Source organism: Helianthus annuus, chromosome 17 (assembly GCF_002127325.2).
Source record: "Helianthus annuus cultivar XRQ/B chromosome 17, HanXRQr2.0-SUNRISE, whole genome shotgun sequence".
Lineage (NCBI taxonomy): Eukaryota > Viridiplantae > Streptophyta > Magnoliopsida > Asterales > Asteraceae > Helianthus > Helianthus annuus.
In genome coordinates, this window is record NC_035449.2 from 36,349,845 (window position 1) to 36,366,987 (window position 17,143).

General features: G+C 33.6%; 1 protein-coding gene and 1 long non-coding RNA gene across 7 annotated transcripts; one reads left to right on the forward strand and one right to left on the reverse strand.

Moving 5' to 3' along the window:
• Window positions 1-1,039: 1,039 nt before the first annotated feature.
• Window positions 1,040-4,284, reverse strand: LOC110921171. Of its 2 annotated transcripts, none has more exons than XM_022165450.2 (8): window positions 4,114-4,284; window positions 3,335-3,573; window positions 3,159-3,230; window positions 2,830-2,900; window positions 2,398-2,509; window positions 2,224-2,313; window positions 1,888-1,977; window positions 1,040-1,404 (listed from the first exon to the last, which is right to left on the reverse strand). In XM_022165450.2, exons 2-8 carry the CDS (start codon window positions 3,554-3,556, stop codon window positions 1,240-1,242), a joined length of 822 nt encoding a protein of 273 aa, XP_022021142.1. In that variant the 5' UTR covers window positions 3,557-3,573; window positions 4,114-4,284; the 3' UTR covers window positions 1,040-1,239. The 2 variants fall into 2 exon arrangements, with proteins under 2 accessions (XP_022021142.1, XP_022021143.1); XM_022165451.2 differs by lacking the exon at window positions 4,114-4,284 and adding an exon at window positions 3,931-4,069.
• A 701-nt stretch (window positions 4,285-4,985) lies between these two features.
• Window positions 4,986-16,498, forward strand: LOC110923347. 5 transcript variants are annotated; one of them, XR_004886870.1, is made up of 5 exons: window positions 4,986-7,058; window positions 7,137-7,185; window positions 15,618-15,702; window positions 15,815-15,883; window positions 16,064-16,498. It is a non-coding gene; the product is annotated as an uncharacterized LOC110923347 (long non-coding RNA). The 5 variants fall into 5 exon arrangements; XR_002584007.2 differs by having other exon boundaries at window positions 4,986-6,255; XR_004886869.1 differs by having other exon boundaries at window positions 4,986-5,486; window positions 5,548-7,185.
• The last annotated feature ends 645 nt before the right edge of the window (window positions 16,499-17,143 follow it).

Here is a 17,143-nt window from a genome sequence, read left to right on the forward strand (position 1 = left end):
GACCGGATTGCAGTGTCATAGCGACACTCCAAAGGTTGTGATGGTTCAAGTGGGATAGCACATGTTCGGCTGGTTTGAATGAATTAGTTTAGGCTCGGAGATTCACTTAAAGGGACTCGCTAGGTCGCACTTGGAAAAACTTGATAATCGCTTTAAAAATATTGTCATATAGACTATGGTTGTTTTATAATTCTCGCTTTTATTCGTATATACTTTGATGATTATAGAAAAATACAGTTCAAGTGTTTAAGCATCCTACACAACATATTATATACACTTGAAAAAGATTTAATCTGATCAAAATAATAAAGAAACCAAAGATGAATGCTCCTATATATTAGATGCTAGATATGATATACTTTTGAAGGAAAGATATAGATCTGTCTTTATAAAACGATACGAAATTATTTAGCTGTCATTAACAGCTTAAGCAAATCCATGATTCCATGTCACAGTTGATGTTACAGCTGCCCAACAATGAATGCATATATTCTGACCACTACAATAGTCGAAAATGCCCAGTTGAACCAAATAGGAAACCCACTAACATTATGATTCTTAGCGCTATAATCGCTTGCACCTTGTGCAGTAGACGTTTTCCCTTCATTCGGACTTAGTGGCGAAACTTCACCTTTTATTATTCCTTCAAAAGCTAAAACAATTGTAGAGAGACTACAGACAGTCACTATTGTTATCTGAATAAAAAAACTGACGAATGCGACCGTATTGGCTCACAGTTGAGGTTCCCTTGAAGAATGCAACTTTTCCTTTGTTTTCTACAAGTTTTTGTGCAAGAAGATCAGTAGTGACCATGGCAATGAAAACACAAAAAAACAAATCGACAGCGAAATGGTTAAGAAAGCGTTGTAAAACAGTTTTTAGATCATAGAATAAGACTTGTCTCAATGTTTTGAAAACCGTCCATGTCATCGAACCGTGGCATCACTGGTCGTATGTATGCCCGTTGAATCGGACTAAAACAAGGACGTCATAATCAAGTTTAAAGAGTTTATGTTCCTACAACTTGTTTCCGCTGAAGTAAATCAACCAACATACACAATAACAAATATACAGCTTGTTTCGTTAAAAGTTGTTGAAGAACGCTCAACTGTCGAATGGCCGCATATACACATTAACATAACATTAAATTATTCACAACAGATCTGACGCCATCAACAAAGCAAATCGGGAACTAAACAAAATTATCGAAAAAGAATAATTTTTCCCCCGTCATAACATTTAAACATTTTCATCTTGTGGAGCCGCAGTTGGAGTCACAGTGGGTGCTGGTGCGGGTGATTGGGCTGCTGCGGGCCCTAGAGAAGCAACTGTCAAGTGCAGCCCTCTCCTTTGTCCCGCTTGCAATACAAATGCGATTTGTGCTGCCGCCAATGCTTCCGCCTCCTGCACACGCAATTTTGCCAAAATCAGTTGTATGAAGGATAAAAAAAATTGATCTTTATCAGTTTATCCAAACCTTTTCAAAGGGTAATTGAGAAACATCAATTTTGATATTAAATCTGACAAGTTTATAGGATCAGCTAAGTAGTTAATGCGGTAAAAAATCAGATATCGGTAATCGCTGTGGGATATCGGTAATTTTAATATCATGCTAGATTTATATATATAGCAATTTAACACTAACAATTAACACTAACAATTAACAATTAAGACTTAAAACACTAATAATTGAAAGACGAATGCTAGAACTAAGAAGAAAGGTACTGATATCGGGAAAATCGGTGATATATCAGTTAAATATTGGTCCAATGTCGGTCAAATATCGGTCAATATCGCTGATAATATTGGTACCACTATTCTGACCGATATTTTGCACCGATATCTCACCAGGATATCACGATATTAACTACATAGCATAGGGCAGACCTGTCGCTGTCTTCGACGCTGCAAAATGCTGATGGCCCAAACCATGATGTAACAGGGTAGAAGAAATCCAGCAATCCGAAGCAAGAAAATCTGTCGAAATAAAAGTAAATAAATATACAACTCCTTCCGTATAGACCACAGTAGTGTTTTAGATCTTTGACTAATGGTCAAACATTCTCTTTTCTGTCATAGTTCAATCCAAGATTGATCTATTTGATCATTGATAAGAAACTTTATTCTGCAATTTTGTCATTACTAAATAGTGTTTTAGATCTTTGACTAATAGCCAAGCAATCTTTTTTAACCGTTTGATTATATCTTTAAAGTCCCACTTACGGTTAAGAATGTAGATGCATCATCATCTCCATCTCCTCCATCAGATTCAGGTACAGAAGATGCATGTCGTAACAACAGAAGAGCCATCAGCTGCCAAAAGATTAGCAAATATTTAATAAAATCCTCAACAGATTAATTCAAAGTTATGCGTAATATGTGGTTTTAAGGGCTTACGATTAAAACAGCAGAACGGCAAAATGCAGCCCCACTGGCATTTGTGGCATTATAATCGTCATACTCGGCTTCCAAATATTGGCGGTCGGCTTCTGAGATCTGCCATCCTCCCCTGCAAAAACAAAAATGCATATATCCAACGTAAATTACAACTAACAAACGAAAACAAAATTCCATGTATTTATAAATGTTCATTTTTCTAAAGATACATCAGGTATCGGGTAAAAATGCTTCAGGTTGAAACAAATGCATTACCTGCTAGCATTTTTCGTATCCATTTTTTTTTTGTAAATAAAAAATGTGTTACTTATAATTACAAATAAAACACTGTTATAATAGTAATACTAATGAAAATCTTTGAATAAACTGATTTAAGAGGTTGTATACTTGCATATTTAAGAAAATTAAACGAAAAAAAGAAAGAAAACATACCCAATGTCTATGGTGGTTTCCTCCAAGCACGGTAGGGGCGGAGGAGGAGCAACATAGCCAGGTTGGTAAGGCTGCACAAAACAACAAATTAACAAGACACCGTAAATTTGAGCAAAAGTCGAACACTTGTTTAACCTTTTTATATAGCTAAGTGGCACAATTATTCACTTGATTACAGAAAATCACACACCCCATGGTTTCAAGTGGTAAAAATATTTGCTTGATACAATATACGTTGAAGTTATCATAAAATAATCATCAAACAGTAGGTGTTCGTTTCATTCATAAAGAGTAATTCAATAACATTTCAAACAAAGATTGTAACATACCTGATGGCAAATCTCACAAGTTATGTCACCCTTTTCGTTGCACCAGTGTTGAACACACTTCCTGTGAGCATACTGCATAAACAACATACTTATTAACCACCAATAGTAATACCACCACAAACAACAAATAATCGAATAATGAAATAAAAATAATGACTAATGACAAGATTAATTACTTTAAGACTGCCATTGCAAGAGCAGGGTGTCTCTAAAGCATCAACGGAATCTTCCTCTTGGCATATCCGACACTCTGCCATTGCTAATAAGGGCGCTTCCTCATCATATGAATCCTTGTTTTCATCCACTACAACAGCTACTGCATCAGAAGATGAGGGGCCCGCCATCTCCTCGCTCCTTTTAATGGGTCGATTCACATCCAGAACCAAGTGATCACCCATCTATTTACAATAGAAGCCTGCATCCACACCCAACAAACAAACAAACACCTCAATATCCAACACCAAAACTCTCATCATCAACCACAACAATCCACAAAACGACACTAAATTCACATTCCAAGAATACCCATATCATATATCATAATATCAATTTTTCAACATAATCAAAACATCCCATAACCAAAGATCAAATTTTTATAACAAAAAGAAAGAACCCAATTCAGATCAACATTAAAAAGGTCAGAAATTGAATGATAAAAAACAAAATTAACATAGAAATTTGAAACCCTAAGGCGATTATATCAAAAAACACAAAATACCCAAATCCCAAACAGATTAAAGCTATCAAATTTATGATCTAAAAGAACCAATACCCATAAATCTTGAAAGCAAATTAGAACAACAACAACCAAAACATCATCTTTCACCATGACCATAATATTATACAGCCCAAGAAGATGGATTAATTCAATTCCACCAAAGCCAGATCAAAATCAAATACAGAAACCACATGTATGTATGAATGAATCAAATTAACAGAGATGAGGATGATTGACCTGAAAATGAAGGAGGAAAAATGTGCGAGGGTGGAAAATAGGAAGCGCGTGATCTTTGTAACGGAGCTGAGTTTCTCTCTCCAAAAGGGGTGTTACTAAATTTGGTGGAAAGTGGATAATGGTGGTGAAAGATTTATTAGGGACGTTGATGAGTAGTATATAGGATTATTGACGATGAAAATTAGAAATTTGGGTTCAAAGGTTGGAACTTTCGTTGGGGCGACCTTTTCCAAACAATAAATGACAACTCATTTCTTCACAATGACCAAATCATCTAGAAATTTTGTACAAGAAATTTGACTTTTCTTTTTTAGTGAGTTAAACTAGGTTAGAACCTAATGTATTACACGGGTTGAATAAATGTAATTTTATATACAACAATAACAATCATACCCAGTAAATCCCACAAATAGCAAGCTACTTATAGGGTCTGGGGAGGGTGGGATGTAGACAGACATTGCCTCTAGCCATAAAGATAGAGAAGCTGCTTCCTGAGAGACCCTCGGCTCGAAAACGACCAACAAACCAACACACCAAGTCAAAGAATAAAGAAATAAGAAGTCCACCATACCAATTAATTGATCCGAGTGACACAATATAATGTAAATCATGTATAATGTAAATGTAATTTTATATACTAAATAATAAAAAAAATTATCTTTAAAAATGTTGTTTATTACACGGGTTGAATAAATGTAATTTTATATACCAAATAATAAAACAATATATATTTAAAAATCTCGTTTATTACATGGGTTCAATAAATGTAATTTTATATATTAAGTAATAAAAAAAATGTATTTTTAAGAACCCCGTGTATTGTACGGGTTGGGTAAATTTAATTTTACATCTATAATCTATAATACTATATAATACATCTCCTATGTCTAAAAAGGTAATTTCCTTTAAAATTTTAAGATGGCAGACAAATGGTCTTAGGTTCTTCCCTAAAAGCATGACCCTTTCTCCCAGTTTTGCCCCTAAATCAATGTTTTCACTACAAAGAAATAAACCAGCCGATTGATCTCCTTCAGAAATATAACAAATATAACGGCTGTCATCAATCATGTTCATCATGGCCATTAAAAGCTTCGACTAAACTATTTGATATTAAACCCACGCCTCCATCTCTAGCCTTTTTATCTTACACCAACACACATATCAGAGAGAGGAGAGGTGAGGAGAGCAGGGGAGACGGACGCCTAATCAAATATGCCCATTCGTTTCGGATCCCCACTCCTGACTTGAATGGAAATTAGGTCTACTTTGCGAGTCGACATATATATAGATATATACATTTCGTCTTCACCGAATCCATAGAGATTGAGAAACAGGTAGCGGTGGCGGTTGTGCTGGTCGTCCATCAATTCAAGGTAAGCAAGAATCAATTATCACTATACATAGCAGCAAATTCATATATATTAATAATGATAGGGGCAAGCGAATTCATAGAACTCAGTAGTTGAAATCATTCTTCAATTAGCAATCAGGATCATACATCATCGATGGGATTTATTGTCAGGTTTTTCGTGTTTCTATTTCCCGTGTCATCGTAATTTTGATCGATCTTCAATTTATTTACATTCTATTTGTTAATAATGATACGTATTGGTTAGATCTGATATACTAAATTAAAATTTTGACATTCAGAGTTTATTGTTCTTGGGTGCAAATTTATGTTCAGTTTTCTTATATTGATTGTTAAAGATAGAACTTTTTCACTAGAGTTGTATTTGGCTTTCCATATTAGAAGCTTTCTGATTTTTAAATGTTCTTTATATTTGTTAATTTTGAATGAAGTGAACTTAATCTTGTTGATGGGGTTGTTAAAGTTGGAACTCCAACTGTAAGTTGAAACGTGAAAGTTACTACCTGTTTTTGAATTTGTATGTATGTATAGTCATTGTTATAAGTGTTGAATGGTGGTGCAGGCTGATATATGCTGGGAAACAGCTTGCATATGACAAAACAGCGAAGGGGACTTCTGATGCCAGGTTCGAAGTTAGGGTTTCAAATGATTCAATCAAACGGTTTCCTAATCTTCAAAGATTGGTTTGTCATATAAAAAAATGGAAGCACTTTTATATATGTCGGCTATAAGCAACTAACTTTTCTGGTATCAATCAACAGAAGCTGCAGCAGGTACACTGGTCTCTATTATGGTGAACCATATGTTTTTTTTTTTTTTTTTGCATTAAGGATACTGGTTAGTCAATTCACACAATCTATGTAGCCCGTCTTTTGGTTTGAGGATTTTTTTTTCTCTATCAGATATTTTTATTGTAATGGTGGGGCTTTTAATTATGTGTTAGCTGGATATAATATAGAGGTGGCAAAATGGGAAGGTTGGCCGGTTGGGTAATGGGTCAAAAAAGGTTTTAAGTCAAAAGTGAGTTGTGTTCAATTGACCTAAAATTCTTTTTATTGGCGATTTTTACAGTTCTTTCATTATATAGTTTGTAAATGAAATGATTTGAGGGGGCTTTATGCATTAAAAAATACATTTTGGGTGACTCACCAGTTTTCTAAGCTTAGGCTTTATTTTGGAAAAAAGATGGGTTATTTGTAAACACTTTTTTCCGTTGGCTTGATGAAATCGATTATCTTATGTAGATGTGCAAAATGGACAAGTCGGGTGGGTTGAGGCTTGGGGTAACAGGCCTAGCTGGGATTGGGTCAAAACGGGTCGAATTGGGTTGACATGTAGCACTCTCATCCAATATTTTACTTCTTTTTAAATACTTAGTATGCATGACTACCAAGTTGTAACTTCTAACTTATTTTGGTAAACGGTAATAACTTGATCTTTTTAACGTATGAAATTTTATAGGTAGAATTTAAAATACACTTTTGGTTATTTTTGTCCTTCTTGACCATTAGATCCATTATAGAAATAAGCCAACTCAAGTCGATCCATTATCGTTTTAAGTATCGAAAGACTAACGGTAAGATGCAAATCAAGTAATGGGTCAAACCAAGTCTGGGTCGATATTTTGAGCATGATGTGTGACATGATGATACAGGCACTTTTACAAGTGGTGGAGTGCTGGCGAGATAAGCACCGTGATGGAGGTAGGTGATGGGGCCAGGGTTTAAATTTTATTCTTTCTAATCCAGTCGCAAATTTTTCTATATGCTTTTGGTTTTTTTTTTTTTTTTGACTAATTTGAGCATGATGTATATGACATGATGATAGAGGTACTTTTGCAAGTGGTGTTGAAGATGCACTCTCATTGTGAGGGTTGTGCTAAGGATGTGAAGGATTGCATCATGATCTATCTCTTATACTAAAGCAAAATAGTGGTTGACCATTTGACCATGATGTGGCTATTCTCTTTGGCCAGAGAATTGGGAATTTTGGGCGGCATTTTCCTTCTTCTTACCTACGCTCTTCTTCAATTTGGAAACCTAATCAATTCTCTCAATCAGTTACGCTCTTCTTCAATTTGAAAATCATTCTCCAGCAAATTGATTTCTCTTTAAATCTCAAAACCTAATCAAATTGACATTGCTGAGAAGCCAGGAAATTGAGAATTGAACGACAATACTTTTCTCCTCTTTTTCTTTCACGCTAATCGTGTTCCTTCATCATCTACGATCCTAATCTCTGCCGTTCTTATTCATAAAACAAACAGGTTAGCGATCTCTCAATTTTTTTGTGTTCTTCAGTTACTGAATCTATTTAATTTCGTATCATATCATCGTCTTTTCAAATCGAGGGCTAAGTGGTAGGTAATTTCACTATTAATTGCAAAACAGAGGGCATCTAGGGTTTTGCAAATTGAGTAGTGATTTGGGGGTTTATTCAGAATGTCCTTCCATTAATCGATTTCAACTGGTATGTATGTCACAAACACCTTTAATTCCATTGATCGCGGCATTCTTTTTAGATTGATACACTTATTGTTGGAGCGTCTTGAATATGTTTAGAAAATAGCGTTTTTTTTCCTTAATGGTTATGATATTATGAAGAATTGGGTTTTTTTTTCATAAATTAGGTTTTCTTTGTTAATGTTCAGAAATTAAAATTCTTTTAGTTCGATTGGTGAGATGATTGTTTTAAGAAAGAATATTGGTTGACTTTGCTTCTAATGTTATTCGGAGATGATGAAGAATCCCCTGCATATGACTTCTTGGACTACAATAGGTGAATTTAGTACCTGGATGTTGGCGATTGCCAAGACCCTATTCAACTTAGTATTCTAATGATCATTATCTGCAAATAATTGTTTAGTTGTCTTAGAACTTTTTGACAGTATTAATAAAGGACAAAAAACGATAAAAAAAACTTGGTTGAAAATGGTGAGGGTTCATTGAGCCGGAACATCTTCCGGCTCAATACGACGGCCTTTGACGGTGAATAATCACCTGATAGCAAAGTTTTAGAGTAAAAGTTTAAAGGGTACACAACTAAGAACATCAAATTCGCCTTATAAGAGGTTTGTCTGTTTGTTTGTTTTTTGCCAATTTAAACTTATAAATAAACTTTTTTTGAATTCAATATTTTGTAATTGGACAGGTGATGATGACAATAGATTGGGATATAACAATAACTAGAAGGGAAGTTACTTACAAGGAAGAATTTGTACCAAAAGATGGAGGTTCATACAATGTGTTGGTTCAGAAGAGAAATCATCAGGTATCTGACCTTTGTTACCATTACACCAAGTATCTATTTTTTTTCATCTTCAAAGATGCAATTTTGGTCAGTTTTTATTAAATAATTGAAAGATATTTTGTGAAGGCTGGATTCATAGAAAAGTATATGGTGTTGTTAAGATATAAAAAACAATTTAAATTTCATATCATAAATACTTTTGATTATGAAGTATTTATTAACCGAACCTAGAACACGTTTTCATTTCTCATTATCTTACGTATTTAAGCAAGTACTGTACTAATAGAATATAACAATAATTACTGCCAACCGGACGAATGATGATGAACTGGTGCGTATTCATTTCGGTGAGTGTTTATGGATGGAAACAATATTTCTTGGTGCTTAATTATATAAAATTTTTGCATGCTTCATTGTCTTGGTGTTGTCGGTTAGTTTTCAAACATGTTTACATTTTTAGTGCTTTCTACATGTTCTAAAAGTAGTGGTTATATATTTATTTTTAGGCATCAGGGAGTATAAACATATTTATTGCTTAATCTGGTTCGGCTCTTTGGTTCAAGCTCAATACTGTTTTTAAGATAAAATGAATTTGTTTTATACAAGTATGTTTAAGTTGATTTTGAGAAGTCATACGATCAAAAATCAATTTTATTCTTTTTCAAACATGAATCTTACCATCTTTGTTTATCCTAATGCCACAAGTTAGATTTTGGTTTTTTATATTCTATCATACGATTACATTTTCTCTCATATATCAATTACATTTTTAAATGAATTCGATGCATGCATATATTTTATTACTTTTGGAAAATTTTAACTTTCAGGTGTATACGTTTGGTCCTACATTCAGGGCAGAAAATTCTAAGACATCTAGACATTTAGCTGAATTCTGGGTATTCTTTCGGTGTTCTTACAATAATGGACTAATAGCTGGGATAGAATTGATAATATTTATAATTAATATTGGTGTGTAGTTTTAATAAGATTGATTTTAATTGAGTTGAAGGAATGAAGAACCCATCTTGAAGAAGCTGAATTAAATTCGGCAGACCATGAAAACGACTTAACAGAATCACAAACCCGTCTCGAAGAGACGAAAATCAAGTTGGCTGAGCATCAAAAGGAGCTTAAATTATTGAGATATCAACTTGAAAAGGCTTTCCACTTTCTAACATAAAAACCAGGAGACACATTTTCCAGGTGCAATTATAAATATATGTTGTTTGCTTTGATATTTTCGGAATTTTATACGTTATGTATATGAATTGAATACATGTTAAAAAGTGAAGAGTGAAGGTGTTTTTAGTTGATTTGCTTTTCTTTTAACAATAATCGTATTTGGTCAACTATTTGAGTACAACGCTGTAAATTGTACAACGCTTAATGCTATCATATCTTACAAGTCATATTACATAAGTTTCTAATTAGGTTGTTAAGTTATATTCTTCCATTAACTCTGTTCAGTGACCCATATCTCTGGTCTATCCTCTGTAACGCCCTGCTATTGCGTACTTTCTATATTTGATGCTTTCCTAAGTGATGCTAAAGCGATTAGAGCGGAGAATCAAGAGGATTGGGTGGAAGGAGAGCGAGGCTTCTTTTGGGATAAAAGCAAAGAGCTCAGATTGGATCCGGATTTCTTTGTCGAAGACGTGGGAGAGGATGACAGTAGTATCGCTCAGTATTTCTCTCATCTCTCAAAGTCGGGTAAATATTTCGACCCGGTAGTTTTTAACCCTGCCTCACGTAAATAATTGTTTGACAACTGTAAATTTATTTAGTAAGGTTTTGTGGTTGAGTTCTATTGTTGTGGTGTTGTTTTCTTATGGGTTTAAAACTGCTAGGTGGTGATTTTTGGTTGGGTCAGTAGTTTGATGGCATTGATAGCCGTTTTGTCAACTTTTGTTTGAAATAGTTTTGTCAATTTTTGTTTGAAATAGTTGTCTTCAAAATGGTCTGTGGTTTTTTTTTTTTTTTGGGTCATCTTCTATTATTTTGGTCATATTTGGATGATCAACACATCCGTTAGGAACGAGAGTTTGGGGAATTATGTTGCTGGTATGTTGGTTAGCTGGGCCTTTTATAGGTATGATGACAAGGGGCATGTTATTGATGTTGTATGGCATGATAGAGAAGTGTGGAGGGTGGCTCTTGACACACAAAGTCTTGAGGAAGACCCCACGGGTGGGAAACTTGCTGAATCATGGAAAATGAGTGGAGGGTGGCTCTTGACACACAAAGTCTTGAGGATGACCCCATGGGTTGGAAACTTGCTGAATCATGGAAAATGAAGGTATGGAAATCTGGCAATAAAGTTTTTTTTTTTTTTCAAAAGGATGGATTATAATTTGTGGCAATATTATATGTTGGTTATAATTTGTTTCAGATGACCGTGACTGTCATTTTTTTTAATTGCTAGGGATAAAAGTGAATTTTTAAAACATCACCTGAGCATTCCATTAGTCCCTTTGTTTGACTAGAGGAACAAACTAAAAATTGAATACTTATCAAGAGCCAAAGAAACAAAAGCCACTAGATGTAGTCAAACCTATTTTTAGGAATTTTCTCTGTATGTATATACAGGCATGTAGATGTAGATACATATCTACACATGCATGAATGTGTCAATTATGTTCACGAGGTTTTACTACTATATCCTTTAAACTATAAAATCTTGAACTTTATGAGTTTGCAATGTGAACTAAATTGGGTTTCATCATTGATAAGTGGATTATGTGGCATGGGTCTGTGATAAAGATATATATGCATGTAGTGGCCAGAAATGCTCAGCACAGTCGTCGTTATTCGTTCATGAGGTTCGTTTATTCCCTTATTCTATTAAGGTACGTTTTAATGCTTTTCATCATATTATTATTTTACCTTTTACATACTTATATTATATGTAGAACTGGAAAAGCACCTCACTCATTAGTCACCTTGCTAGGATAATGATGCTTAATAATTTAACAATTGAACCGATTCTTAGAGTAAGTTATTAAGTAACAAGACTTAAAAGTTCCGACAATAAGGTTATTATTTTTAACCGATAGTCACATTCCATGTTTCTTTAGATTACAACATTTCCAATGCAAGAACGCAAGAAGAATTTGCTTAAAATCCTGGGATGAAGACTATATGGGGTGGTGAGGAGTTGGAAAATCATTCAATTCCTAAAATATATGGTCCAATAGAACCAACCGCTGTTTTTTGTTCCACTTGAACAAATACTAAAAGTTGAACATTATCGGCTTCTCACAACAAATGAAATACTTGGGCCGTTTAAGGTGACTTAACTCACTATCTAAAATGTCATTTTTATAGTTTTATATAACTCATTGTGATTCTATTATATGGTTTTTCTTTAACTTTGTCATTGTTTAGATTGTTACCGAGTACAAAGACAACCAAATACCAATGGTGTTGAAAACTCTTGAAAATATGCGTGCACATTTAACCGTTGCTGTTATCTCTAATGATCCCCTGTTTATTCAGGTATATTGACTAAATTCTTATGTTATAGAATTTTATTTGTTATTAAATATTTTGGAAACTAGGGATGAGCTCGGTACCAACTGGTACCGGAAATTCCAAAAAGCGGGTACTGGTATTGATACCGGTACCAAAAATACCCGGTACGATACGGTTTGGTACTGGTCTAGACCGGTATTCGAAGGTAAATACCAGTACCGAACCAGTACGAAAAGAGTAAAAGGTCGATATCGAATTTGTATCGAAAATTCAAAACTCCAGTCCGTTCGGAAAATTCGAAAATCTATACATGAGCAATAGTTACGATCATCGGCCAAAGTGAAGAACTATGAAAAGTGAGCAATGCTTACCATCACGGCTCTTCACTTTATTTGGTTTCACTACATGTAACTTGGATTATTGTTGTACAATGTACTCGTGGTAATTTTGACCTGGATTTGGGTTTTTTTGTCTGAATAAAAACAATTTTGCTAAAAAAGGTTATGGGTAAGTGTATGATTAGTTTATATAACCTCAAGAAAATGTGTTCATCAAGAAACTTGTGGCCTAATGGTTTCTACGGCTGCTACCTTCAATGGTGTCAAAGCGGTTAGAAGGATTCCTTTGGCTGACCCAAAACAAGACTTTACCGAGTAAGAGATGCTTTTGGCGACGTCCAATGGTATGTGTAAAATATTACCCATTAGATATAACAAAGACTGGGCCGGCACATCAAGTGTATAAAAAACTAATAGAATTACGTTGCATGAATATATGGCTATCATACTTTGAAGTTGTATATTATACCATGAATTTATTGCCTAAGATTGTCCTCTTACTTTAACTTTAGGTTTAGAGTTCGTGTCAGCTTGACCCATTTCCTTCTAATCTTTCTTCATTGATGTCAGCTCGACATAGGGTACTTCACTTTTTGCGTTACTTTGTCTCGGTTATGAAATTTTGAATGCATTAAAGAAGGTATGTTTGTTTTTTGTATGTAGGAGCACTTTTAAAAATGGAGTTAATTGCTGCCAAAAGGCCCGTTCTTAGCTGGCATTTAAAAAGCACTCTAAGGTATTTCTTGACAGTATTTTGACAGAAGTTCAATCCCATTTTTAACAACATTTTGGCCTTAATTTAACCCCTTTTACATTTGTTCAACTCCGGTAATCTGCTAAGCATCACCTAATATGAAACCCTAAAAGTTTCTCATATGCCAATCAATCTTTCTCATAGGTTTAGAACAACATATCTCTATCTCTAAATTTCTTTTTAAAAATATCTGGTAAATCATTTTCAAAGTAATTCTATAGTTGACACCATCTTTTATATAATTATTGTAGATTTTTGTAGAACTTGGCCTTGTTGGGTGGGTGGACTAATGTTTTCCATTGGGATGAAGGGTTCCAAGTCAAGGAGATCAGTGAATAAGAAGGGTTCCAAGTCAAAAATAGTCGAAAAGTGGATTACATTTGTTGAGGACATAAGTTGGTGGCTTCTACAATGTTGTTTTTCTTTTTCCCTTTCCTTTATTTTTGTTTCTCTTTTCCATCTAATGTAATGTTTATGAATCAGGAATCATGAAAATACTGAATATTATTTTTATAGATAAAAAATGGTTTTCTTTTTAATATGTTGAAGCTCAAAGAAAATTACTCTAGCTAAATGCAAGTTTTGATTTCATATGCATTTTATCAATATCTTAATGTCATTAACTATTATAATTTCCTTACGCATTGGCAACTGTTATCATGGCTTTGATCATGTTCTTTATAATGTACCCAATCAAGTTGTATCTTAGATAATTCTATCAGACTACCTAAATATATATTATGCTAATCTTATTACATCCATGCATGGTTTCAAATATTTTTATCAAAAGGTTTATCCCAAGTACTTCGTTTGTACCACACTGTTTTATTAGATTAACCAAAATCTTAGTAAAAAAAAGGGGAAAACATCACAAAATACAAAGTTGGTTATGATGGCTATTCATAAGAGGCATGAAATGATGTACATATAACTTTTCTAAAGCTATGATTCTTATTTTAATTTGAATATGGGTGTTGTTTTTCGATGCTATCGGCGAGCGTGCACCTTGCATTGGATTAATATGATGGCTATTTTTTTTATTTGCGTTGGTGTTGTCATTGATAGTTTGTCTCCTTGCCTTATTATTAGCTAATGAAAACATATTCTTGTAAGCGTATTTCGCTTGCTTGCACCTTTGTTTGTATTTATTTTATTATATTTAATTTATTTGTTATTTGATTTGTATATAATTTTGTAATAGATCTATAATTCATGAAAAAATCAATTGTATTAAAGGCTTTAATATATTATAATGATTTCCAATCTCACACATAAATTGTTATAATGCATTACCTCCACTGGTGAGTCCCTTATCCTCGCATAAATTGTTATATTTTAGCTTCTTTTGTTCGTAACTTATAATACATTAAGCAAGGGTACCACTTTTCCTAGCACCTAGGTTATAATAATAATTGATTATACCCTTGTATTATTACATACCTTTTTTCACACATGGTCAATTGTACGTAGCTTTATCGAGGTTTACAAGACGAGATGGAATCAGGCTACTAATACTTGACAACGAAAGCAAACATACAAATAAAACAATGAATGTTGTATATAAAAAGATCTTCAATGAGTTGTGAAATTTTTTTGGTTTTCATGTATTTCCGTTATTTCACGTACTTTCTATGATTTATGTTAATATTTGAATGTACATGTAATAAATTATTTAGGTATTAAAGTATAAATTTTTTGTTGTGTAGCCACCCGTGTATTACACGGGTACTTAGACTAGTAATATATAAATAATTATTAGTTATAGAGGTGGCAAATTGGGTTGGCCAATCGGGTTGGATTTTACCTTATTTCTTTTACTTTCAAAATAAGTATAATATTAAATAAGATTATAAAGTTATTGTTAAAATAATAACATTTTTAACAAAGCAATTTAGGAGGTTTTAAGCATTTAAAAATGTTTTAGTCTTTGAGTGGCTTTTGACCTGCTAGACTCTGTAATAACCATTGGATCCGCTTTTTTAACCAAGCTATACAAATTTACTCTTTTGCCCGGTTAACCTGTTGGAGATAGATCACAACCCAAACCCAATTTTGTCAAAACTGGTTGAAGTTGCCACCTCCAATATCTGATTACAACAACCAGTTCTATTGCTATATCCTTTGTTTTATTATTTATGTTCTTAACGAGTATGCAAACATGAAGAATAATAGATTGACAAACTACACATTCAATCTTAATCAGATGATAAATGATAATGGTTTAATTAGTGTTGTTCTCCCAATTTCTATTACGTTTAAGTCTCCAATTTGAGATTGTAACACTGGCTTGTGTCTTCCTTGCTTATGCTCATTTGATAAATAGGGATATACCGTTGTTTATCTGTTGTACGCACATGCTCGAATATGCTCAATTATTTCTGGTAAAGACATTGAGGAATTGAAAAAGGGTAAGGGTTTATTGTTACTTCTGCATTGGTTCAATTATTCTTTTTTAGAATTTTTGGGTTTTCTATTGAATATCAAGCTTATGATTGGATTTAATATAATTGTTTATGACAGGAGGCACGAATAATATTGTATAAAGATGAAGAACACAAGTTGGGATTACATTTGCTTCTGTTTACCGAGGTATAAGAATTTCTTGTTCAAAGTTTTCTCATGCATCTTTTCTCGCATTCTAGAATGATACTTCATAGTTCATACATATACATGTGTAGAGGTGACGAATTTGGTAGGTTAGGTAAACGGGTCCAAGTAGGCAACAAAAAGGGTTAAACTTTTTCTGATTTACAGCCTTTTCTGTTTTAGGTTGTCGAGAGGCATGCATAAATCTTTTTACCAAATGTGATGTGTGAATTTTATTAGAGAAGTTTACAAGTTTTTACTCCGAGTGCCAGGTATACATATACTTCTATACGTATTCTTCTAAGAGACTTTACAGCAATTACCATGAGAGACTTTGCCTAACATTTAATTCGTGGGTTTTGGGTTTAGTCTAAACAGATTCGTGTTAGTTTCAAGTCGATCCCGCGAACATGTTTAGCTAGACGGGTTGGTTTGGGTCAACCAGCCGTGTTTTCCGGGTTGGTAGAGTGTAATAGTTTTTTATTTTCTATTGTATGTTTTATACAGAATAATTTATGATGCGAATTTGTATGGATCCTTCTATAGCTCTAGAGATACTGAGATTGTTTGTAGCGCAACTTCATTTTGCTTGTTTTATGTATTACATTTTAAAACCTATATAAGATTTTTTCTATCTTTTTAAGGTTTGAATTATGTTCCGCCTCGTATTGTTGACACCGCCGCAACGCGCGGGTTCCCCTCTAGTATTAAATAATGAAAAAAAATTACATTTTTTAAGAACCTCATGTATTATACGAGTTGAGCACATGTAATTTTATATACAAAACAATAAAAAGTTATATCTTTATAAACTCTATGTATTATATGGATTGAATTAATCTAATTTTATATACTACATAATAAAAAAGCTATATTTTTAAAAAGCTCGTGTATTACACGATCGTTAAAAAAAATCTTATTTTATTATTATACCATTAAGGAAGATAAATAATAAATGAAAATAAAGTTAAAGTTTAGATGATAAAAAATCGAAAAGTTGTTTAGGTTACACCATAGTTGTTAAAAGCCATCGTCTTTTGTGCCTAGGTCCATTTTTCAGGCGAGGCGAGGCGGGGCAGTTGCGCTTTAAGTCGAGGAATTTGCGCTTTAATTCTCCAGGTGATGGTTCAGGCGCACATTCCGGCGAGATTCCTAGATTCCGGATAGTTTCCGGTCAAATTCTCTAAATTCCGACAAGATTCTAGCCAAATTTCTATTTTTATATAAGGAAAACTACTTTTCTACACGAATACACTAATATTT